General features: G+C 42.0%; 1 protein-coding gene across 3 annotated transcripts in view; it reads right to left on the reverse strand.

Moving 5' to 3' along the window:
- Window positions 1-987: 987 nt before the first annotated feature.
- Window positions 988-25768, reverse strand: part of sufu (suppressor of fused homolog (Drosophila)) — a 33495-nt gene continuing 8714 nt past the window's right edge. Inside the window, exons 2-12 of one of the 3 annotated variants that reach the window (XM_071392643.1) lie at window positions 16455-16589; window positions 15798-15934; window positions 13514-13656; window positions 13268-13353; window positions 9808-9880; window positions 9533-9671; window positions 7831-7933; window positions 7203-7337; window positions 6831-6969; window positions 6663-6731; window positions 988-1209 (exon numbers count right to left, since the gene is read on the reverse strand). In XM_071392643.1, the coding sequence (XP_071248744.1) occupies window positions 1120-1209; window positions 6663-6731; window positions 6831-6969; window positions 7203-7337; window positions 7831-7933; window positions 9533-9671; window positions 9808-9880; window positions 13268-13353; window positions 13514-13656; window positions 15798-15934; window positions 16455-16589 (1249 nt within the window). In that variant the 3' untranslated portion in view covers window positions 988-1119. Of the gene's footprint in view, window positions 1210-6662; window positions 6732-6830; window positions 6970-7202; window positions 7338-7830; window positions 7934-9532; window positions 9723-9807; window positions 9881-13267; window positions 13354-13513; window positions 13657-15797; window positions 15935-16454; window positions 16590-25768 lie in introns of all 3 variants that reach the window. The other 2 variants (XM_071392642.1, XM_071392641.1) reach the window with 2 other exon arrangements.

The following is a 25768-nucleotide window of genomic DNA, read 5'->3' on the forward strand; positions in this document are numbered from 1 at the left end:
CGACCCTGCCTCACGCAGGAAGCGGCGCAGGTCCTAATCCAGGCACTTGTCATCTCCCGTCTGGATTACTGCAACTCGCTGTTGGCTGGGCTCCCTGCCTGTGCCATTAAACCCCTACAACTCATCCAGAACGCTGCAGCCCGTCTGGTGTTCAACTTTCCCAAGTTCTCTCACGTCACCCCGCTCCTCCGCTCTCTCCACTGGCTTCCAGTTGAAGCTCGCATCCGCTACAAGACCATGGTGCTTGCCTACGGAGCTGTGAGGGGAACGGCACCTCCGTACCTTCAGGCTCTGATCAGGCCCTACACCCAAACAAGGGCACTGCGTTCATCCACCTCTGGCCTGCTCGCCTCCCTACCTCTGAGGAAGTACAGTTCCCGCTCAGCCCAGTCAAAACTGTTCGCTGCTCTGGCACCCCAATGGTGGAACAAACTCCCTCACGACGCCAGGTCAGCGGAGTCAATCACCACCTTCCGGAGACACCTGAAACCCCACCTCTTTAAGGAATACCTAGGATAGGATAAAGTAATCCTTCTAACCCCCCCCCCCTTAAAAGAGTTAGATGCACTATTGTAAAGTGGTTGTTCCACTGGATATCATAAGGTGAATGCACCAATTTGTAAGTCGCTCTGGATAAGAGCGTCTGCTAAATGACTTAAATGTAAATGTAAATGTATATCCTAACTAGAAATTTTACCCATTCACAAGACATAGCAACTATGTATCATCTAGCAAAGCAGCTATCTGAGAAACAGGTTTCCGGCACATCTCCAGGCGTTTCTACAAGGTTAGAAAAACGCAGTAGAAATTGGTAGCTCGGAGAAGGCAGTAACAGTCAAGTCAAAGGCAGATGTGACAGAAAAAGATCAGGTGGAGGTCAGGTGTTCTCACTTTGAGGCAGACCAGAGCCCATGGAACAGAGCAGGGTTGTGTTCAGTAAAATGGAAGATAACTTACAGGAGGTACTACCTGAACTTGTCAACAAAAAACGTTTATACATTTTTATTATTTGCGTTCTGTTGGGAAACGCTTTGCAACGATGTGACCTACTGAACATGACCATTTAAAGTCTGAGTGAACAGGTCCAGAGTATTCTGAAGAGAGGAGTGGGTCCAAGTCTCACTGCAGAGGGCTGTCAAACACAGAGTCAGGCAGGACCGAGATCTTCAGTTTCTTTTCTGGCCAGCTGTATTCCTTCGGTAACTTGGTCTGAGGAGAAAAACATTTATTGACAGATACAGAACATGGAGTTAAAACATTCTGGAAACTTTGCCAGGTTTTTCCATTCCGTTTTTTCTAGGAATCCTCCAAACAGGATTTCTGAAAAATCTAGGATTTTTGGGGGAATTTCAACAAATGTAATATTACAGGATTACCTAACAGCTTCTTTATAGGCCAAGGATCCGTTGGTAATCTCCCCATTATGCCCCTGGAAGCCTTCCTCTGAGCCAAAGATCTGAATAACATACTGCGCATGCGTTTCTTTACCTCTATGCCCACATTTTTGGTCACCCTCCCTTTACATTTGTAACTGTCAATCGTGAATGATAATTCTTCAAGTTTTACCGGTGAAATGTCCATGCAGCATCTGCATACCAACCATTTGATCTGAATCCATTTCATGGGAATATGCATTTAGTTCTTCTCAAGTTAGTTGGTATCATAAGCATGTCACCGATCTAAAACAAAATATTCCATAATGTCAAAGTGAAAAGAATATTAGTTGTGGAATTAGTATTCATCCCATTTGTTTAGGCAAGCCTAAATTAGTTCAGGAGTAAATGTGGCTTAACAAATCATAAATAAGACTTGCTGTGTGTGAAATAATAGGGGTTGACATGATTTTTGAATTACTACCCCTTCCATATGTAACATTCGGTAAGTATTCAGACCACTTATTCTAAAATGGATTGGAGTCCAGCGGTGGTAAATTCAATTGATGGGACATGATTTGTAAAGGCACACACCTGTCTATACAAGGTCCCACAGTTGACAGTGCATGTCAGAGCAAAAACCAAGCCATGAGGTCGAAGGAATTGTCTGTAAAGCTCCGAGACAGGATTGTGTCCAGGCACAGATCTGGGGAAGGGTACAAAAACATTTCTGCAGCATTGAAGGTCACCAAGAACACAGTGGCCTCCATTCTTATATGCAAGAAGTTTGGAACCACCAAGACTCTTCCTAGAGCTGGCCGCCTGGCCAAACTGAGCAATCGGGGGAGAAAGGCCTTGGTCAGTGAGGTGACAAAGAATCCGATGGTCACTGACAGAGCTCCAGAGTTCCTCTGTGGAGATGGGAGAACCTTCCAGAAGGACAACAAACTGCAGCAATCCACCAATCTGGCCTTTATGCTGGAGTGGCCAGATGGAAGCCACTCCTCAGTAATAAGCACATGACAGCACGCTTGGAGTTAGCCAAAAGGCACCTAAAGGACTCCCAGATCATGAGAAACAAGATTCTCGGGTCTGATGAAACCAATATTTAACTCTTTGGCCTGAATGCCAAGCGTCACATCTGGAGGAAACCTGGCACCATCCCTACGGTGAAGCATGGTGGTGGCAGCATCATGCAGTGGGGATGTTTTTCAGTGGCAGGGACTAGTCAGGATGGAGGGAAAGATGAACGGAGCAAAGTACAGAGAGGTCCTTGATGAAAACCTGCTCCAGAGAGCTCAGGACCTCAGACTGGGGCGAAGGTTCACCTTTCAGTAGGACAACGACCCTAAGTACACAGCCAAGACAACGCAGAAGTGGCTTCGGCACAAGTCTCTGAATGTCCTTGAGTGGCCCAGCCTGAGTCCAGACTTGAACCCGATTAACATCTATGAAGCTACATGAAAAGAGCTGTTCAGCGACATTCTCCATCCAATCTGACAGAGCTTGACAGGATCTGCAGAGAATGGGAGAAACTCCCCAAATACAGGTGTACCAAGCTTGTAGCATCATACCCAAGAAGACTTGAGGCTGTAATCACTGCCAAAAGGTGCTTCAACAAAATACTGATTGAAGTAAATGTGATTATTATTATTATTTTTATAAAAATACTCTGTAAAAACCTATTTTTGCTTTGTCATGAGGTAGTGTGTGTTGAGGGAAAAAACGATTTGAAACATTTTAGAATAAGGCTGTAACGAATTTTTTTTGGGGAAAAGTCAAGGGGTCTGAATACTTTCCGAATGCACTGTGTGTAAGGTTCCTCAGTCAAGTATTGAATTTCAAGCACATATTCAACTACAAAGATCAGGGAGCTTTTCGAAAGCCTCAAAGGGCAGTGATTGGTAGATGGGTAACAGGGATTGGTAGATGGGGCGGCAGTGGTTAGAGCGTTGGACTAGTAATCGAAAGGTTGCAAGATCGAATCCCCGAGCTGACAAGGTAAAAAATCTGTCTTTCTGCCCCTGAACAAGGCAGTTTACCCACTGTTCCTAGGCCGTCATTGAAAATAAGAATTTTTTCTTAACTGACTTGCCTGGTGAAATTAAGTATCTTAAAATAAAGACATTGAATATCTCTTTAAGCATGGTCAAGTTAACAATTATGCTGAGGATGATGTATTTCACCACCCAGACACATCAAAGATAGTTCAGAATGACTGAGCTGCAGGACAGGAAGGAAACTGTTCTGGGATGTCACCATTGGTGATTTAACACCGTAGCTGTTACAATGGCTGTGATGGGAGAAAACGGATGGATCAACAACATTTTTGTGACTCAACCATTAATGAACTAAATGAAAGTGAAAATAATTCAAATATAAAGAATACAAATATTCCAAAACATGTACCCTGAAGAATTTAAAAAATAATATGTGCACAATCCACATATGCAAAGCTCTTACCCAAGAAGACTCACAGCTGTAATCGCTGACAAATGTGTTTAACATGTATTGACTCAAGGGGGTGAATCTAAATAAAGGTACACTATATATACAAAAGTATGTGGACACCCCTTCAAATGAGTGGATTCGGCCATTTCAGCCACACCGGTTGCTGACCGTGTATAAAAAATAAAATAAAAATCAAGCACACAGCCATGCAATCTCCATTGTCAAACATTGGCAGTAGAATGGCCTTACTGAAGAGCTCAGTGACTTTCAGCGGGGCACTACTCATGACTGAAAGTCCCAGCAGCAATGTTTCAACATCAGGTGGAAAGCCTTCCCAGAAGATTGAAGGCTGTTACAGCAGGAGAGGGACCAACTCCATATTAATGCCCATGATTTTGGAATGATATGTTCGACGAGCACGTGTCCACATACTTTGTCATATAGTGAATATTTGGTTTTTTTCATTAATCTTTAAGATAGTCAAATTTTTCATCCACTTTGACACAGTACTTTGTGTAGATCGTTGCCAAAAAAAAGACCATTAAATACATTTTTATCCCATCAATACCGTTGAAACTATACTGAAACAAAATATAAATGCAAAATGTAAAGTATTGTTCCCATGTTTCATGACATGAAATAAAAGATTGCAGAATTTTTCCATACTCACAAAAAGCTTACCGTAATTCTCTTATTTTGTGCACAAATTTGTTTACATCCCTGTCAGTGAACAATTCTCCTTCAATCCAATCCATAATCCATCCACCAGATAGGTGGCATATCAAGAAACTGATTAAACAGCAATATAATTACACAGGTGCACCTTGTGCTGGCCACAAAAGTGTGCAGTTGGGGGCCTCCCGGGTGGCGCAGTGGTCTAAGGCACTGCATCGCAGTGCTAGCTGTGCCACCAGAGACTCTGGGTTTGAGCCCAGGCGCTGTCGCAGCCGGCCGCGACCGGGAGGTCCATGGGGCGACGCACAATTGGCCTAGCGTCATCCGGGTTTGGCCGGTAGGGATATGCTTATCTCATCGCGCACTAGCGACTACTGTGGCGGGCCGGGCGCAGTACACGCTGACCAGGTCGCTAGGTGTATGGCGTTTCCTCTGACACATTGGTGCGGCTGGCTTCCGGGTTGGATGCTCGCTGTGTTAAGAAGCAGTGCGGCTTGGTTGGGTTTCGGAGGACGCATGGCTCTCGACTTTCGTCTCTCCCGAGCCCGTACGGTAGTTGTAGCGATGAGACAAGACAGTAACTACTAACAATTGGATACCACGAAATTGGGGAGAGAAAGGGGGTTAAAAAATATATATATTTTTTTAAAGTGTGCAGTTGGGTCACACACCACCAGATATCTCAAGTTTAGAAGGAGCGTGGAATTGGCATGCTGACTGCAGGAACGTCCACCAGAGCCGTTGCCAGAGAATAGAATGTACATCGCTACCATAAGCCGCCTCCAACGTCGTTTTATAAAATATGTCAGTACGTCCACTGGCCTCAACCGCAGACCATGTGTAACCACGCCAGCCAGGACCTCCACATCTGGCTTCTTTACCTGCAGGATTATCTGAAACCAGCCACCCGGACAGCTGATGAAACTGAGGAGTATTTCTGTCTGTAATAATGCCCTTTTGTCTGGAAAAACGAATTCTGATTGGCTGGGCCTGGCTCCCCTAAATGGGTAGACCTATACCCTCCCAGGTCCACCCATGGCTGCACTCCTGCCCAGTCATGTAAAATCCATAGATTAGGGCCCAAGGAATTTATTTCAAATCAACTTAATTTATGAACTGTAAGTCAGGAAAAACATTTGAATTGCTGTATGTTGCGTTTATATTTTTGTTCAGTACATTTCTTGGAAGTTAATTTATTTTATACACAAATTTTCTTTAGCACATTTTTTTTTTAGCTATGTAAAAACCTACAGTCAAATTGTGCAATACGTTAGGCGATAAAGCAGATCACGTTATTCATTTCACCTGGCACATTATACATTATGAAGCTTACCAGTAGTCCCCAATCACATGGTTGTTTGTTTACAAGCAGACAACAATGAGACCGGAGCCTTGTTGGTTAATCACTGTTGTGCAGCACACACTGATCTAATTACAGTACGGAATTCACAACTAAATGTTTGCCAGTTGGACATCTTAATTATTAAGTTAAGTCTAAAATGTGCTCAATGCTCTGTAGTTGTGCTAAGTGGTTAGCTTCTTGCAATCATGCCCCTCTAGGTAACAGCAGAGAATCCCTCCTGGATCAAGCCTTGCTGTCTAATATTTGTTTTTTGTGTGCAGCAAATTGTGAGTAGCATTTTTTAGTTACTTGTATAACTTTATGAGCAGGGATGTCAGTCCTACAAATAGTTTATGTCAGAGACGATATAAAATGTTTGCATGCGCTCATTATCATTCGCTATGGGATTTTACATCAAATAAAATATTCTGCCAGTGGGGTGCGCTGTTGAGTTTTGGCCATGAAAGAAATGCGACCATTCGCATAATCATCATAAGAAATTAGGTGGTGTTTTTTATCTCACAGTAATGTTACATCCCATTATATTCAGTTCTGTAGAACACTGCCATTACCTGGTATTGCAGATATTGATTCAGTTTTGATCTAACTTTGTTACATGAGCACCATTCATCACTGAAATTCACCAGAGTAGCCTGTTCTTTGGGTAGCCAAATGAGCAGAGCAGAGATTGCGTGAAGTAGAGAATCCCACATGCGCAGGAGCTTCGAACCATTAGCTGTCGGGAAGACTGTTCCAGAGAACTCGGATCCAAATTCTTTATATTACCCCTGTAAAGAACGGTAAAAGGTGTTTCCAATCACCTCCTCTCGAGTGTTGAGCTCCGATAGATCTCCAAGCATCTGTTCAACAAACTCCTCAGTCAGCAATATCTGAGGAGATATGGTAACATAAGAACATGCAGTAAGCACATGCAGCAAGTATGCACTTGAAACAGTTTGTGTGTGTACCAGGAGCCAGGGTGTGTGTACCTGTAGCCAGGGTCCATGTGCGGCATACGGGTGTTCCTCAGTAGCAAAGGCCCCCTCTACTCCGGTGGATACGAAGGTGATGGCTGTGTCTCCATTTATACTCTTATAGGTGAAGTGTCTACCATGGAGCAAACGACCCCTAAGCACAGAATACGACCAGTACAACAATCATTAAACATCACTGAATACATACTTTATGGAAAATGTCTGCTGGGTTGGAGAACCTGCTTCTTACCATCCGTCTCTCTCAGCTCCGCATCTATCCCCCTTTCACATACAAACAGCTCTATCAGATGACCCTAGTCTTGTTTTATATAATGTATGTATGTGGGAAGACCCATAATCATCCCCAACTCTAGTGTGTGTGCGCACCTGAGACAGAGGGGCAGCAGTGTTCCTGACTCCTGGTTGAATTTCAGATGAACACTTTCCAGTTGTCTGGTACGAACTAGCTCGTGAGGAACGATGGCCGCTGAACTCTCACTCTCCAGACTGTCCTTACGACTCCTAGAGAAAGAGAGAGATTCAAATGACAACTTAGGTACAGGGGAAACATCAAGTCCGGTGGTGGCCTGCATCTCCCTATAAAGTGTGTGAAAGAGTTTGCTATGGCTTGTAACAACCTTGCCCCTCATCTCTCATGTTTCTCTTACCTGTGATACAGCTGGCTCTGCAAATGGCCCATTGTCTATGGAGAAACCAGGGGAAGAATTGTACCACATACAATATCATACAACTATCATGTGTTCAATGTCCCAGTACTTTGTACTCAGTGGGGTCTCATGGCTCTGTCTCTGGATGGGTTAAAGGGAGGGGTATGGGTGTATATGGCAAGTCTACTCTAGAGAACACTAAAAATAAGGGAGTGAAAGCTGTTGGTGTGACATCACTGCTTGAGGAAAGAAAAAACATAAGAGTGCGTGTCTCAATGCTGACTCAGAATAAAAGTTTGGAGTGGGAAAGTGAGTAAAGAAGGCTTAACGTGTGTGCATGTACTCACTGAGGCCTGTCATGTCCTTGTCTCTGTGAGTTGATAGGGGGTAGTGTTGCTTTAGTGTTGAACTCCAATCCTTTTCTCAGGGCTTCTCTGATCTGCTCTGTATCTGCAGGGGACAAACCATTGGGTTTGTTTTGGGACATACAATAACATTAGGACACAAAACCACTCAGGACTTCACTTACCCTAATCTTGGTAGTGTTCAATAAAACACAATAAAAAAACTGTTTTGCAACAGAAAACAAATAGGGAGTGGTTCTAAATTGGACAAGTCCAGGTAGTACAGCCCTATTTCAATCTGTTTTCTTACATTTGGTGGCTATTTAACACAATGCATGTCAGATCTATGAGAGCCCATTAGAAGTGTCTTGTGCCTTCAGAAAGTAGTCATACCCCCTTGACTTATTTCACATTTTGTTGTGTTCCAGACAGATTTCAAACTTGATTTTATATATTTTTTTTCCTTAGACATCTACACAATACGCCATAATGAAAGTGAAAACATGTTTAGAAATGTTTGCAAATGTATTGAAAACGAAATACAGAAATACCTAATTTACATAAAGTATTCATTCACATTCCCCTCTCTCCCTCAGTGACGTAAGTATATTTCATATTTTCAGAACCCAACATGTTAGAATCACCTAGTCGTGTTGGACTTACCCAGAAAGACTAAGAGATTTGAAAATCTGGATGGAAAAATATTAGAAAATTCGTATTTTTCAAATTCTTCACGCTCTGTCAAGTTGGTTGTTGATCATTGCAAGAAAGCCATTTAAGTCTTGCCATAGATTGTCAGGCCGATTTAAGTCAAAAACTTTAACTAAGCCACTTAGGAACATTCAATGTCATCTTGGTAAGCAACTCCAGTGTATATAAGCCCTTGTGTTTCAGGTTATTGTCCTGCTGAAAGGAGAACTCATCTCCCAGGGTCAGAAAGCAGACTGAATCAGGTTTTCCTTTAGGATTTTGTCTGTGCTTAGCACCATTCAGTTTCTTTTTTATCCTGAAAAACTCCAGGCCTTAACGATTACAAGCATAGCCATAACATGATGCAGCAAACACTATACTTGAAAATATGGAGTGGTACTCCGTAATGTGCTCTACTGGATTTGCCCCAAACATTAGGAGTGTTACCAATTTATTTTATTCTTCAATAACAAACTCCAAAGCAAATCAGGGGGAGAAAAATAGGTTTATTTGAGAAGGACAAATCAAGATGTTATGTTGGGAGGTAGATGTTCAGTCTCCCGTCCTTAGCTTTTCTCCACCGAACAAAGGAACAGGATGCCATTGGAAAACCTTCCTAGTCTGTGGTTGAATCTGTGTTTAAAATTCACTGCTCGACTGAGGGACCTTACAAATAATTGTATGTGTGGGATACAGAGATGAGGAAGTCATTCAAAATTATTGAATGCAGAGTGAGTCCATGTAACTTATTATGTGACTTTTTAAGCAAAGTTTTACTCCTAAACTTATTTAGGCTTGGCATAACAAAGGGGTTGAATGCTTATTGACTCAAGACATTTCAGGTTTTAATTAATTTGTAAAAATGTCTAAACATAATTCCACTGACATTTTGGTTTATGTGACAATCTCAATTGAATCCATTTTAAATTCAGGCTGTAACAACAAAATGTGGAAAAAGTCAAAGGGTGTGAATACTTTCTGAAGGCACCTTAGTTTAGGTGTGAGTGTGTGTCACCTTTTTCCGACAGTCTTCGTGGCTGAGATCCTATACAGATGGAGCGGCTGTCCTCTTCATCCTCGGGCGGTCGGCTGAGGTCATCCCACACACACTTGGCGCTCACGCCGCTCAGGTTGGAGCCCTCTGTCTCTATACCCTGGTCCACACGCTCCGGCTTAGGATGAGCACACACACGCAAACATAAACACTAGCAAAGACCCACACATTGTGGGGGCTGAACCAGTAGGTGGAGCTGTTTGAATGAAAACAGTGTAATTAAATCAAAGCCTTACTTGTAAATGAGGGTCGATGTCAAAGATGGTCTCTCCTCTCCTCATATCAGTTATCAACCAGGGCCCTCCAGCACTAAACACATACAGCACGGAGGGGAAAAGTTCATCATTAACATAGGGTTAACATGGACTTGGTCACACTGGGATAAAGTTAACGGGAAATAAGACTAGTAGACTGCAGTAGTGAAAAAAGTACCTAATTTTTATACTTGAGTAAAAGTAAAGATACCTTAAAAGAAAATGACAAGTACAAGTCAACCAGTAAAATACTACTTGAGTAAAAGTATCTGGTTTTAAATGTACTTAAGAATCTAAGGTAAAAGTAATTTTTGCTCCTTTGCACTCCAGGATCTCAACTTGTACACTCATCTTCTCCACATCCATCACTCCAGTGTTTAATTTTCTATATTGTAATTATTTCACCACTATGCCCTATTTATTGCCTTACCTCCGTTATCCTACCTCATTTGCACACACTGTATATATACTTTTTCTACTGTATTATTGACTATGTTTGTTTGTTCCATGTGTAACTGTTATTTGTGTCGCACTGCTTTGCTTTATCTTGGCCAGGTCACAGTTGTAAATGAGAATTTGTTCTCAACTAGCCTACCTGGTTAAATAAAGGTGAAATAAAAAAAAATATATAAACACACACACACACAGTTGAAGTCGGAAGTTTACATACACTTAGGTTGGCGTCATTAAAACTTGTTTTTCAACCACTCCACAAATTTCTTGTTAACAAACTATAGTTTTGGCAAGTCGGTTAAGGACAGTCATTTTTCCAACAATTGCTTACAGACAGATAATTTCACTTATAATTCACTGTATCACAATTCCAGTGGGTCAGAAGTTTACATACACTAAGTTGACTGTGCCTTTAAACAGCTTGGAAAATTCCAGAAAATTATGTCATGGCTTTAGAAGCTTCTGATGGGCTAATTGACGTCATTTGAGTCATTTGGAGGTGTACCTGTGGATGTATTTCAAGGCCTACCTTCAAACTCAGTGCCTCTTTGCTTGACATGGGAAAATCAAACGAAATCAGCCAAGACCTCAGAAATAGAATTGTAGACCTCCACAAGTCTGGTTCATCCTTAGGAGCAATTTCCAAATGCCTGAAGGTACCACGTTCATCTGTACAAACAATAGTACGCAAGTATAAACACCATGGTACCACGCAACTGTCATACCGCTCAGGAAGGAGACGTGTTCCGTCTCCTAGAGATGGTGCGAAAAGTGCAAATAAATCCCAGAACAGCAAATGACCTTGTGAAGATGCTGAGAAGACAGGTGCAAAAGTATCTATATCCACAGTAAAACGAGTCCTGTATTGACATAACATGAATGGCCGCTCAGCAAGGAAGAAGCCACTGCTCCAAAACTGCCATAAAAAAGCCAGACTACGGTTTGCAACTGCACATGGGGACAAAGATCATACTTTTTGGAGAAATGTCCTCTGGTCTGATGAAACAAAAATAGAACTGTTTGGCCATAATGACCATCGTTACGTTTGGAGGGAAAAGGGAGAAGCTTGCAAGCCGAATAACACCATCCCAACCGTTAAGCACGGTGGTGGCAGCATCATGTTGTGGGGGTGCTTTGCTGCAGGAGGGACTGGTGCACTTCACAAAATAGATGGCATCATGAGGAAGGAAAATGATGTGGATATATTGAAGCAACATCTCAAGACATCAGTCAGGAAATGAAAGCTTGGTCGCAAATGGGTCTTCCAAATGGACAATGACCCCAAGCATATGTCCAAAGTTGTGGCAAAATGGCTTAAGGACAACAAAGTCAAGGTACTGGAGTGGCCATCAAAGCCCTGACCTCAATCCTATAGAAAATGTGTGGGCAGAACTGAAAAAGCATGTGCGAGCAAGGAGGCCTACAAACCTGACTCAGTTACACCAGCTCTGTCAGGAGGAATGTGCCAAAATTCACCCAACTTATTGTGGGAAGCTTGTGGAAGGCTATCCGAAACGTTTGACCCAAGTTAAACAATTTCAAGGCAATGCTACCAAATACTAATTGAGTGTATGTAAACTTCTGACCCACTGGGAATGTGATGAAAGAACTAAAAGCTGATATAAAATCACTCTCAACTATTATTCTGACATTTCACATTCTTAAAATAAAGTGGTGATCCTAACTGATCTGAGAGAGAATTTTTTCTAGGAGTTTAAATGTATTTGGCTCAGGTGTATGTAAACTTCCGACTTCAACTGTGTGTGTGTGTGTATATACACACATAAAATTGTGGACACCCCCTTCAAATTAGTGGATTTGGCTATTTCAGCCACGTATAAAATTGAGCACACAGCCATGCAATCTCCATAGACAAGCATTGGCAATAGAATGGCCTTACTGAAGAACTCAGTGACTTTCAACGTGGCACCGTCATAGGATGCCACCTTTCCAACAAGTCAGTTCGTCAAATTTCTGCCCTGCTAGAGCTACCCCTGATCGTCTGTAAGTGCTGTTATTGTGAAGTAGAAACGTGTAGGAGCAACAACGGCTCAGCCGCAAAGTGGTTGGCCATACAAACTCAAAACGGGACTGCCGAGAGCTGAAGAGTGTAAAAGTCTCACTACAGAGTTCAAAACTGCCTCTGGAAGCAACGTCAGCACAATAACTGTTTTTCGGGAGCTTCATGAAATTGGTTTCCATAGTCGAGCAGCCGCACACCAGCCTAAGATTACCATGCGCAATGCCAAGCGTCGGCTGGAGTGGTGTAAAGCTCGCCACCATTGGACTCTGAAATAGTGGAAACACGGTCTTTGGAGTGATGAATAACGCTTCACCATCTGGCAGTCCGACGGACGAATCTGGGTTTAGCGGATGCCAGGAGAACGCTACCTGCCCAAATGCATAGTGCCAAAGGTAAAGTTTGGTGGAGGAGGAATAATGGTCTGGGGCTGTTTTTCATGGTTGGGGCTAGGCCCCTTAGTTCCAATGAAGATAAATCTTAACGCTAAAGCATACATTGACATTCTAGACGATTCTCTGCTTCCAACTTTGTGGCAACAGTTTGGGGAAAGCCCTTTCCTGTTTCAGCATGACAATGCCCCCGTGCGCAAAGCGAGGTCCATACAGAAATGGTTTGTCGAGATCAGTGTGGAAGAACTTGACTGGCCTGCACAAAGCCCGTACCTCAACCCCATCGAACACCTTTGGGATGAATTGGAACACCGACTGCGAGCCAGGTCTAAATCGCCCAACATCAGTGCCCGACCTCCCTAACGTTTGTGGCTGAATGGAAGCAAGTCTCCACAGCAATGTTCTAACATCTAGTGGAAAGCCTTCCCAGAAGAGTGGAGGCTGTTATAGCAGCAAAGGGGGGACCAACACCATGTTAATGCCCATGATTTTGTCATGAGATGTTAGACGAGCAGGTGTCCACATACTTTTGCTCATGTAGTGCATCTCATATTTCAAACATGGACCTCAAACTCACACATGGACCCCTCGGAGCAGCTCCAACATTCCTTGGCTGTTCCACTGCTGGGCCGCCTGCAACTCTTCTGTACACACACCCACAATCTATATAGAGAGGAGAAGGAGTTACACACACAAAAAAGGGGCGTAAGAAAGAGGGTTATAGAACACATACAGATAAGGGGACAGACATAATGCTATTATAGACTCAAAAGGAAGGAGTTGAGAGGGTAGGCCCGGAGAGCATGGGGCTAGATTAGCTTACCTGCAGGAAGTTGACCAGGCCGAAGGGGGTGTGGACCGGCGTCATCTGGGGGTCTTCAGTGAGCAGCATGTGTTGGATACGAGACTCACTGTTGTCCAGGGGACTGTGCCACGATATGTGGTCCCCACTGCAAAATGTGTTTTCTACAGGACAGAGGAGAGACATGGAGGTTAAAGACTACTCAGTGACATATTGGAAAATACTAGGGCCGGGATAATACCAGTACTTCAATACTCGTTAGTATTGTGGCAAGGGAACAAAACAAAGTGCATTTAACTTCTTTAGGAAAAAAATATTGCGATACTGATATCGTCCCAGCCCAAGAAAAAACATATATTTTCTCAGCACTAGTCTAAGAGCAAATGATAAAGTCAAGCGAAGGAGAAAGGAAGTGTGTGTATGTGAGAGAAATTGAGAAGGGAGAGAGAAATTGAAGCGAAAGTGGCCATGAGGGGGAGACAGCGATTAAGAGATCCAGAGGAATCCATCTGCTTGGGAGGCAACAGGTACCTAGTCCAGATATACTGGAAAAGAGAGGGGGAGTAAAAGGACCATGTTGTTATGCTTCCCTTCGAGGTCTGAAGATTGTTGTATTGCAAAAACGGTCTGAAAGGTCTGCTGGCTCCCCACAGCAAGATTGATTGGATGTTACAAAACGCAGATATTTTACATTATAATTTCAGAAAATGTCCATAATATATCTGTCGCTAAAAGTGGAATGACAGTGTTTCACAGTATTACACTAGTGTTGTGATTGAAGATCTTACAATTAGAATATCACAGCCAATCTGTTTTATTTGATTGTCAAGCTCTCTTAATGTATCAGCTATGTGAATCGATTTTGCAGCTTATCATATGGCATGCATAGCCAATGCAGCCATAGGCCTACAGTATAATGGCATTACTGGTCTTATGGGCATCGGTCATCTGAAGGAGAATAGCTAAACTCATTGTTTACATATAGCTCAACATGTTCTCAATTTAAAATGATACCAGTACAGAATGTATGAGGCAAACCATGCCAGATTTTGTACATGCCTTTTAGGTACGGACATAAAAAATGTTTTGTTCAAATCCAACCCTTGTAATTTAGGTACAGTATGAAAATAAGGAGATGACAATTAGGCTACACAAGATTAGCATTACAGGTAACATTTTATGAGGTTAATTTTATTTAATACATTTTTATTCATCAAGCAATGTTGCTTGCAAAATGATTGCAGTCGTTCCCATAGAAAAAGCAACCATGTACTGTCTATGTATCACTGACCCTGGATAAGCTAGAGACTGGCTAACACCGCTAACCTTTTAGGTCACTAATAATGTTGTTTTTATAACAATTTTGTTGGCTTTATAATCAGAGAAATTGAACTAGCTAGTAATAGGCTCTAGTTAGTTTTTTTCCAACTCAGATTTACTCGAGGCATACAAAGCAGCGTAGGGATAACCTATAGGCCTTTTGTTTAAATTTCTATATTTTTTTATGTATTCATTCGGGTTCACAGTGTATCATTACACCCCTAGCAGATGGGGGTAGAATAACCTAGAGAGAATGGGCTCCCCCTCCCTCTCTGTTTCCCTGACTGGCTTTTAAACACTCCCACCCTCCCCTCAATGTAATCTTTAAACACGGCTAGATGATTTAAAGGACTTAGCAAAGTGGCACACACACACCAGGAAAGGTCTGTGAGAAATGGAGAACCGTTTTCACAGCTGTAAAGAAAATACTGTTAAGATTAGAAAGTTCCTCAGCTAAGACAACTTTTAACACACTTCTCCCATCAGAGAAAGGGAAATGAGACTTCTTTAGTTTCCCCAGAGCCCAGAAGTACCGCACAGAGCTGGCTAGATCTTTAAAAACACAGGTGTCATACATTACATAACATGCTCTTCTAGTCCACATTTACTTCCATTTAGCCCTTATTCTAACAGGCAAGCTGAATGAGAACACATTCTTTTACAGGCTACATGAGGAAGTTGAAGTAGAGAAGCGAAGGGTTGAAAGAGCCAATGGGAAGCTGGGGATGATTGGGCTGAGTTCCACTAAGTGTTCTCCTTAGCAAAAACATCACTGACATAGGGTTGCATGAGGTTAAATACTGACATGCTCCAAAATGTCCATGCAGAGGCAGGGAGCCCTCTGCGCGGTGAAGTAACAAAGCGGCTGGGAATGCATAATGCCCTGAGTGCCTGCCTTGTAATTGGTAGACGAACTCCCTTCTCCTCACCTTACTCCGCCTACCATATCCCCGTCGCACTACACACACAGAGCCTGGGTCCTTACCTGATTGGAAGACATAGCGGGCCAGGCCCTGCATGAGTTCAGCCGGCCAAGTAGGAGGGGCTGTTTCTCCCACCTCTCTCTTCAGCCTGAACGTCAGCTCAAAGCCAAAGCCACTGGGGCCTTCCTGGCCTGTAAACCTGACAATACACATACAGAATTCCCACACTTAATTCAAGCAGTCTCTCTCATCAGGTTTGTGTGTGTGTGTGTTAATTAGCCAAACCCTGGGCCCTCCTAATTTGACAGCGAGTCAACACCATAAACCCAGATTCTCCTTAACGCCGCAAAATTATGGCAAACATGCATTAAGAATGGCAGCTGTTTGAAGGGGAGCAAACGGGGAGATTGCTGGGAATTGTGGGGGAGCAGAGCTAGCAGGTCTACTCAAGAACAATACAAAATAAAGGGGTGAAAACTGTTGACGTGAAATAACTTTGAGGAACAAGAAAAACAAGTGTGGAAGCATCTCAATGCTGATTCTGCAGAATGACAAAGTGAAAGTGAACAGAACTGTAGGGTGAAAGCAACATGGTGGATTGTGGAAGCTCCACCACTACACTGCTTATACAGTACGTATTCAGAGCCATGTGTCGGTGAGTTAGTAACCTGGGCAACTTGGTCCGCCAGAGCTCTAACCTGAAGTACTGTACTACTTACTCATGTACTCTGTTGTCTCCATACAAGTCACTGAGTCCGAAGCTGATGTAGTGCCAGTGTTCCTGTACGTCCTGCGCTGCACAGCCCATGTTACGGTACATACTGATGTAGTCCAATGGATCAGGACCTCCCAACCTGTAGATACACACTATTGTTAAAAGCGCAACACCCGCCAAATGCTGGTAGATTTTGGAATTGGTGGGTAAGATGTCTATTTCACCAGCCACGTTGGTGGGTGGTCAGGTCACAATGCGAGAAACATGTGAATAAAAAGTATGATCACATTTAGTTAAATAAATGCAGCAATACCTGTTTTCAAAGCATTTATACACTGTTGCATAGCTGGTAAATGAAATCGCACAAAGTCAAAGAACTACGAATCCTAAATAGACTATGGGGGCTGTGCACATGTAACGAGCAGAGTGAAAGATTCATTTTTAGAAGCGCTGCGCACAGGCATAAAAGTTGGTCTAATTTACTTGAAACAAAAGTCTACTGAAGTCAGTTTGTCCTTGTGTTTCTTGGCTATTTACATTGTTTTGTTAACAAGTTAGGTTGTTTTTCTGTTTGAGTTAACTGCTAGGGAAGACAAGACATCTCACAGGCACAAACATGACTCCAGTCGCTCTACCAAAGTAACGTCCCGCCCTTAAAGGGACAGGTGATTTGTCTCATCTGTGATATTTTTGGTTAGAAGACTCAGGTCACAAAATAATGAAATTAAACAATATACCACATTATCTTCTTACTAGTAATACATTTGTTTGAGAAACATTACAAAGCATGCGCATCCGTTGGTGTAATTTTATCGACCCAAAACTATTTTGGCTGGTTAAACAATCTGGAGTAGCTGGTAGATATTTAAAATCTACCTGCCACAGTGACTGATGTGCCAAAAAAACTAGTTTTAATTCATTACATAACCATTGATTCTTTAACTTAATGTCTAATCAGCTTAGGAAAACTATATAATACCATCATAACCAAAAATAAGGTGTTATACACTTGTTTGTAGACAGTGTTTGTTTACAAACTCTGTAGGCTTTAGCTTTAAAATAATATGCTTAGCTATACCTATCATGTTGGTCTCACGGACTATCAATCCTTGAGGGAGTTCGATTAACCTGAGCCGCAGTGTACCGGGCTAGACATGTGATGTATTCACACACACCTTGACTTAAATACTCATGCGTTATAGCCTGAATTCAAAATGTATTAAATATTTGTTTTACATCTCACCCATCTACACACAATACCCCATAATGACATGAAAACATGTTTTTAGAAATGTTTTCAAATTCATAAAATGAAATACATAAAGCTAGTATTTATTCACACACCTTTGTTATGACACCCCAAATTGAGTCCACCTGTGACCAATTCAATTGTTTAGAAAGAAACACGGGTCTATATAAAAAGGTTCCACAGTTGACAGTGCGTATCAAAACAGAAACTATACCATGAAGTTCAAGGAAGTGTCTGTAGATCTGAGATAGAATTGTGAAGAGGCATATATCTGGGGAAAGGTATAAAACAAGATTATTGAACGTTTCCAAGAGCAGTGGCCTCCATCATTGGTAACAGGAATAAAATATAGAACTACCCAGACTCGGCCTGGAGATGGCCGTCCAACCAAACTGAGCAACCGGGCAAGGACATTGGTCAGGGACGTGACCAATAACAACCCATGTCAGAACTAGAGTTCCTTGGCTGATATGGGAGAGCCTGCCAGAAGGTCTCCACAGCACTTCACCAATCTGTGCTTTATGGGAGAGTGGCCAGACGGAAGGCACTCCTGAGAAGAAGACACATGACAGCACGCCTGGAGTTTGCAAAAAGGCGTGTGAAAGAGCATCTTCTACTGGAGACAATATAAAAATACTGGTAGACTTGGGGATTTGGGTCAGGGACAGTGGTATTCACAAACACTATCATCAGATGCCTGTATTACACCGAACGTGCAAGCAGGGACAGTAGGCTACAATACTAAAAAGTATGGCTAATAATGCTTAAAGAAATCGACTGCTGGTATTTACTGTAGGCTGCACGTTTTTACTTTGTATTACATTTCGTGCAAAACTATCCCGACTCACTAATGGATGAAGATGCGCTCAGCAAAGCCCATCAAAATTGCTACAGAAAAAAGATCAAGCAAGCCAAGTCCCAAGCATCCCCTCAAACTCCATGTCACGGGTGCACCTCAGCCACGCTCAAGGTCCTAAACGATATCATAACAGCCATCAATAAGACAGTACTGTGCAGCCGTCTTCATCATCCTGGCCAAGGCTTTCAACTCTGTCAATCACCGCATTCTTATCGGCAGACTCAACAGCCTTGGTTTCTCAAATGACGACCTCGCCTGGTTCACTAAGTCCTTCTCAGATAGAGTTCAGTGTGTCAAATTGGAGGGCCTGTTGTCCGGACCTCTGGCAGTCTATGGGGGTGCCACAGGGTTCAATCCTCAGGCCGACTATTTTCTCTGTATACATCAATGTCTCCTCTTGCTGCGGGTGATTCTTTGATCCACCTCTACGCAGTCAACACCATTCTGTATACATCTGGCCCTTTGGACACTGTTAAAACTCCAAACAAGCTTCAATGCCATACAACACTCCTTCCGTGGCCTCCAACTTCTCTTAAAAGCTAGTAAAGCGAAATGCATGCTCTTTAAATCGATCGCTGCCCGCCCTCCCAACTAGCATCACTACTCTGGACGTTTCTGATTTAGAATGTGGACAACTATAAATACCTAGGCTAGACTGTAAACTCTCCTTCCAGACTCATATTAAGCATCTCCAATCCAAAATTAAATCTAGAATCGGCTTCCTATTTCACAAACAAAGCGTGCTGCCAAACATACCCTCTTAAAACTGACTATCCTACCGATCCTGGACTGTGGCGATGTCATTTACAAAATAGCCTTCAACACTCTACTCAGAAAATTGAATGCAGTCTATCACAGCGCCATCTGTTTTGTCACCAAAGTGGTGGCATATACTACCCACCACTGCGACCTGTATGCTCTCGTTGGCTGGTCCTCGCTACATATTTGCCACCAAACCCACTGGCTTCAGATCATTTATAAGTCTTTGCTCGGTAAAGCTCCGTCTTAACACAGCTCACTGGTCACCATAGCAACACCCACTCGTAGCATGCGCTCCAGCAGGTATATTTCACTGGTCATCCCCAAAGCCAACACCCCCTTTGGCCGCCTTTCCTTCCAGTTCTCCGCTGCCAATGACTGGAACGAATTGCAAAAATCACTGAAGATGGACTCATATCTCCCTCACTAACTTCCAGCATCAGCTGTCAGAGCAGCTTACCGATCGCTGCAGCTGTACACAGCCCAACTGTAAATAGCCCATCCAACCAACTACCTACCGCATCCCATATTTGTTTTTTTGCTCTTTTGCACACCAGTATTTCTACTTGCACATTCATCTGCACATCTATCACTCCAGTGTTAATTGCTAAATTGTAATTACTTCGCCACTATGGCCTATGTATTGCCTTACCTCCATTTGTACACCGATTTTTATATTGTATTATTGACTGTACGTTTGTTTATCCCATGTGTAACTCTGTTGTTTTTGTCACACTGCTTTGATTTATCTTGGCCAGTTGTAAATGAGAACTGTTTCTCAACTGGCCTACCTGGTTAAATAAAAGGTGAAATAAAAATATATTTTCACACCTACAGTAGCCAGGCTATGAAGAGTAATGTCCTGCTAATAGGAAACATTGTTCGCATGATGGGCTACACCTGCTACATTACACTTGAGAAGACCTGTTTTCAAAATGACTCCCGCTGTCCAACACTACCGTAAATAAAAAATAAAGCATCTTGTTTACATTCTTTATTGCAACCACAATGTCACAAATCATTTGTATCTCCCTTTCCAATTACTTTTAGAGTTTGTGATTTACAAAATGTGTGCTGTGAGAATATCTAATAATAATCACTTTTTAAATAAGGATGCATTATGAAAGGAATATGACATGCGCAAGAGATGCTGGTAATATTTTCCTTTGAGAGTATAATAGTGTACATGGCATCTAGGTCATTTTTGTTTCTCTGAGAATAAAAACCTTAGTATAACAGTTTTAGTAAGTAATATGCTACAGTCCAGTTACAGCTTGTTCTGATCAAGTAAAAACAAAAAAAAAGTATTTTAAAATGGCTTATTTAGTGGCACCACAAATGTGAATTAATATCTACAAAACAACAAACATTACAACATTCATTTATTTAACTAGACAAGTCAGTTAAGAACAAATTCTTAATTACAATGACGGCCTATCCCGGCAAAACCCAGATGAGGCCAGGCCATCTGTGCACCACCCTATGGAACTCCCAATCACAGCCGGATGCGATACAGCCTGGATTGGAACCAGGGACTACAGTGATGCCTCTCGCCTCTTCACTGTTGACGTTGAGACTGGTGTTTTGTTGGTACTATTTAATAAAGCTACCAGTTGAGGACTTGTGAGGCGTCTGTTCCTCAAACTAGACACTAATGTACTTGTACTCTTGCTCAGGCCTTCCACTCTTTCTACTCTGGTTAGAGCCAGTTTGCGGTGTTCTGTGAAGGGAGTAGTACACAGCGTTGTATGAGATCTTCAGTTTCTTGGCAATTTCTCGCATGGAATAACCTTCATTTCTCAGAACAATAATATACTGACGAGTTTCAGAAGAAAGGTATTTTTTTCTGGTCATTTTGAGCCTGTAACTGAACCCACAAATGCTGATGCTCCAGATACTCAACTAGTCTAAAGAAGGCCAGTTTTATTGCTTCTTTTAATCAGAACAGTTTTCAGCTACGCTAACAATTGTAAGGGGTTTCTAATGATCAATTAGCCTTTTAAAATGATAAACTTGGATTAGCTAAAACAACGTGCCATTGGAACACAGGAGTGATGGTTGCTGATAATGGGCCTCTGTACGCCTACGTAGATATATAAAAAATTAACAATGTCAACACTGTATTTCTGATCAATTTAACTTTATTTGAATGGACTTTTTGGGGGGCTTTTCTTTCAAAAACAAGGACATTTCTAAGTGATCAAACTTTTGAACGGCAGCGTGTATATATATATATATAACCTGCTATCAATGCTGCTAATGCTCATCATGTTGTTTGCACTGTTACCGTGCACGTATGACCATAGAAATCGCACTTGCTGCACTGAGTACCATATTGATTCACCTACATACTGATATTTGATTTGAGAGCGAGACGCCCACGTTGGCGTGTTTGTATGTATGGACTAAATGTTTTTGGTCTTAATGCCCTGACAATTTTCTTTTTAAATAAAATCTGCTAGTGGGATGTCTCAACTTCCTGATGTCTTTGAGAAGGTGTCGATTAGTCTATATATGCAGATATTACAGTAAAAGGACATGAAGGGTTTTAGGCAGCATTGCAAACTACTATTACTGTGCCCGAGATCCACTTGAGTGGCTGGCAGAGTGTGTGCACCCATGGTGGAGAGAGAGATTTGGTGAGTTGTTTAAAAAATCTGCTTAATATTGCAGAAATAATGTTGCTTCTGATGGGGTCAAATTGGGGTCCTGGTAGGGGCTGCACCAAATGTTTGATGTGTTATAATAATTGATTATGCTCATGTTGTATTAATAGAAGGGGAGGAGGTATGGGACCCCACCTCTATATTTATAGGATCCTAGACTACAGATTAACAATATATATATATATATTCATAATAAGGTTTTAAAATTGTTCCAGTCTTTTCTAAGACTCTGCCTCTTATAAAGAAATGGTCTGAGAAATGTGTGAATTATTGCATGGGGTCTGTGAGAAAACACTTCAAAGATAAACACAGAGCCCTGCAGGGGAGCAGAAGAGATGAGGCTAGTCAGACATACTTCTATAAATCAACTTGGGGGAGTGGACATTTACTGCTGAGGCCTTAGAAAACACTAACTATTGTACCTCTTGCAAGTTAGTATAAGTTAGTATTGCATAAATATTTTGAAGCAACATTGGATAGATAAAAATATCTTAAGGTGCCATGTTTGACAGTTACATGCAAAGAATATCTCTGTCGTTAATGCTATTCCCTCAGGTATTTCCCAGCTAATAAAAAGTAATGTGCTTCCACTTAGAATATAACCTAGTCTATTGACACAAGATAATATTTTTATAGCGAAAGATAAATAATTTGACAACTATCAGATAATACATTTAAGATAATATGTACCCCTCCAATACAATGGTGTCAAAGTTTACAGACATTGATTACACGTGTACCTTCTGCAATGATGGACCTAAAAAAGCATACATTTGTTTTAAGGTTGTTTGTACACTATTCAATTTTGGAGAGCTATAGGAGTACATAGAGTAAAACGGGTCACTATTGATATTAAACACAATGTTATAACCTTTTCTTACAGTACTCTGAACTGTATAACTAATGTCATGGTATTGGTTGATAAATGTTATATCCACAAAAGCAACATTTTAAAATTAACTCCCTACTTTTGTGTTTTTGATACTGTTTTTAATTTAGTCTCTAAAATGACTAAATAATTCAAGCTTTTCTTCAGTCCAATATTATCACAAAGTATTTCCTGAATAAGTGTCATTGTTAAGTGTCATCCCAGATAATGGCGCCGGAGGAGATGGCTGCCGTTTTACGGTCCCCTAACCAATTGAGCTAGTGTTTTTTTTGCATTATTTGTAACTTATTTTGTACATAATGTTTCTGCCAGTCTCTTATGACCGCAAAGAGCTTCTAGATATCAGGACAGCGATTACTCACCTCGTACTGGATGTAGAATTTTTCTTTAACGAGTCAGACGTGAAGGATTTACTTCAGACAGCCGACAAGGCCCTCATTCACGTCATTTGCAGGAGAAGACGTCGTTAATGTCGGGGACGCAGGTCGGGGTGCATTGTAAGGATCCGACGGCGTGTGGGTAATCTACCTTTACCATCGGTCCTATTAGCCAATGTACAATCATTGGATAAAATAGACCAACTACGATCACGTATATATCCTACCAACGGGACATTAAAAACAGTAATATCTCATGTGTCACCGATTCATGGCTGAACGACGACATGAATAACATACAGCTGGCGGGCATTACACTGTATCGGCATGATAGAACAACCACCTCTAGTAAGACAGCTGTTGTGAGAGAGTAAAAGATGTTCGGGACAATAGGATGATTCACAATAATTGTTTGCTAATATAATTGCTGGCAATAATTTAATTTTGGTAATGGCAAGACTGGTGAGAGGTAAAATCCTTTGCATAAATTGCCTACAATACTACACATTAATAGCTAATTATGGAAAATACAGGATTTTTTAAATATCTATATTTTTTTTATGTCTATTTATAATACAAATCGAGGTGAGGGCGATGGAAATGAATTTGGCGGTTGATCTACTTCTGTTCTGTGAGTGGCAATTGTGCGCTCTTTTCAAAGGATGGATCCCAGTCTCTTCAGGGCTATGGGATCCGGGGGAGGTCTGCCAGGCATTGGGATGACAACCCAACTCGAGATGAGGGCTTTTAACGGGTGGAACAGTGGGGACCTATTGGAGGTTCACTTAGCAGCAATGCAAATATCATGGTACAGCTACAGTGAGGGAAAAAAGTATTTGATCCCCTGCTGATTTTGTACGTTTGCCCACTGACAAAGAAATTATCAGTCTATAATTTTAATGGTAGGTTTATTTGAACAGTGAGAGACAGAATAACAACAAAAATATCCAGAAAAATGCATGTCAAAAATGTTATAAATTGATTTGCATTTTAATGAGGGAAATAAGTATTTGACCCCTTCTCAATCAAAAAGATTTCTGGCTCCCAGGTGTCTTTCATACAGGTAAGGAACGGAGATTAGGAGCACACTCTTAAAGGGAGTGCTCCTAATCTCAGTTTCTTACCTGTATAAAAGATACCTGTCCACAGAAGCAATCAATCAATCAGATTCCAAACTCTCCACCATGGCCAAGACCAAAGAGCTCTCCAAGGATGTCAGGGACAAGATTGTAGACCTACACAAGGCTGGAATGGGCTACAAGACCATCGCCAAGCAGCTTGGTGAGAAGGTGACAACAGTTTCTGTGATTATTCGCAAATGGAAGAAACACAAAAGAACTGTCAATCTCCCTCAGCCTGGGGCTCCATGCAAGATCTCACCTCGTGGAGTTGCAATGATCATGAGAACGGTGAGGAATCAGCCCAGAACTACACAGGAGGATCTTGTCAATGATCTCAAGGCAGCTGGGACCATAGTCATCAAGAAAACAATTGGTAACACACTATGCCGTGAAGGACTGAAATCCTGCAGCGCCCGCAAGGTCCCCCTGCTCAAGAAAGCACATATACATGCCCGTCTGAAGTTTGCCAATGAACATCTGAATGATTCAGAGGACAACTGGGTGAACGTGTTGTGGTCAGATGAGACCAAAATGGAGTTCTTTGGCATCAACCCAACTTGCCGTGTTTGGAGGAGGAGGAATGCTGCCTATGACCCCAAGAAACCATCCCCACCGTCAAACATGGAGGTGGAAACATTATGCTTTGGGGGTGTTTTCCTGCTAAAGGGACAGGACAACTTCACCGCATCAAAGGGACGATGGACGGGGCCATGTACCGTCAAATCTTGGGTGAAAACCTCCTTCCCTCAGCCAGGGTATTGAAAATGGGTCGTGGATGGGTATTCCAGCATGACAATGACCCAAAACACACGGCCAAGGCAACAAAGGAGTGGCTCAAGAAGAAGCACATTAAGGTCCTGGAGTGGCCTAGCCAGTCTCCAGACCTTAATCCCATAGAAAATCTGTGGAGGGAGCTGAAGGTTCGAGTTGCCAAACGTCAGCCTCGAAACCTTAATGACTTGAAGAAGATCTGCAAAGAGGAGTGGGACAAAATCCCTCCTGAGATGTGTGCAAACCTGGTGGCCAACTACAAGAAACGTCTGACCTCTGTGATTGCCAACAAGGGTTTTGCCACCAAGTACTAAGTCATGTTTTGCAGAGGGGTCAAATACTTATTTCCCTCATTAAAATGCAAATCAATTCATAACATTTTTGACATGCGTTTTTCTGGATTTTTTTGTTGATATTCTGTCTCTCACTGTTCAAATAAACCTACCATTAAAATTATAGACTGATCATTTCTTTGTCAGTGGGCAAACGTACAAAATCAGCAGGGGATCAAATACTTTTTTCCCTCACTGTATATAGACAATCATGGTACGTTTACAAACATATTTTGATAAATAGAATTGAAAGTGTCTCATTATGGTAAGTGGTGAAATAAGTATAGCCAGTTAT

The sequence above is a fragment of the Salvelinus alpinus genome, chromosome 3, assembly GCF_045679555.1.
Source record: "Salvelinus alpinus chromosome 3, SLU_Salpinus.1, whole genome shotgun sequence".
Classification (NCBI taxonomy): Eukaryota; Metazoa; Chordata; class Actinopteri; order Salmoniformes; family Salmonidae; genus Salvelinus; species Salvelinus alpinus.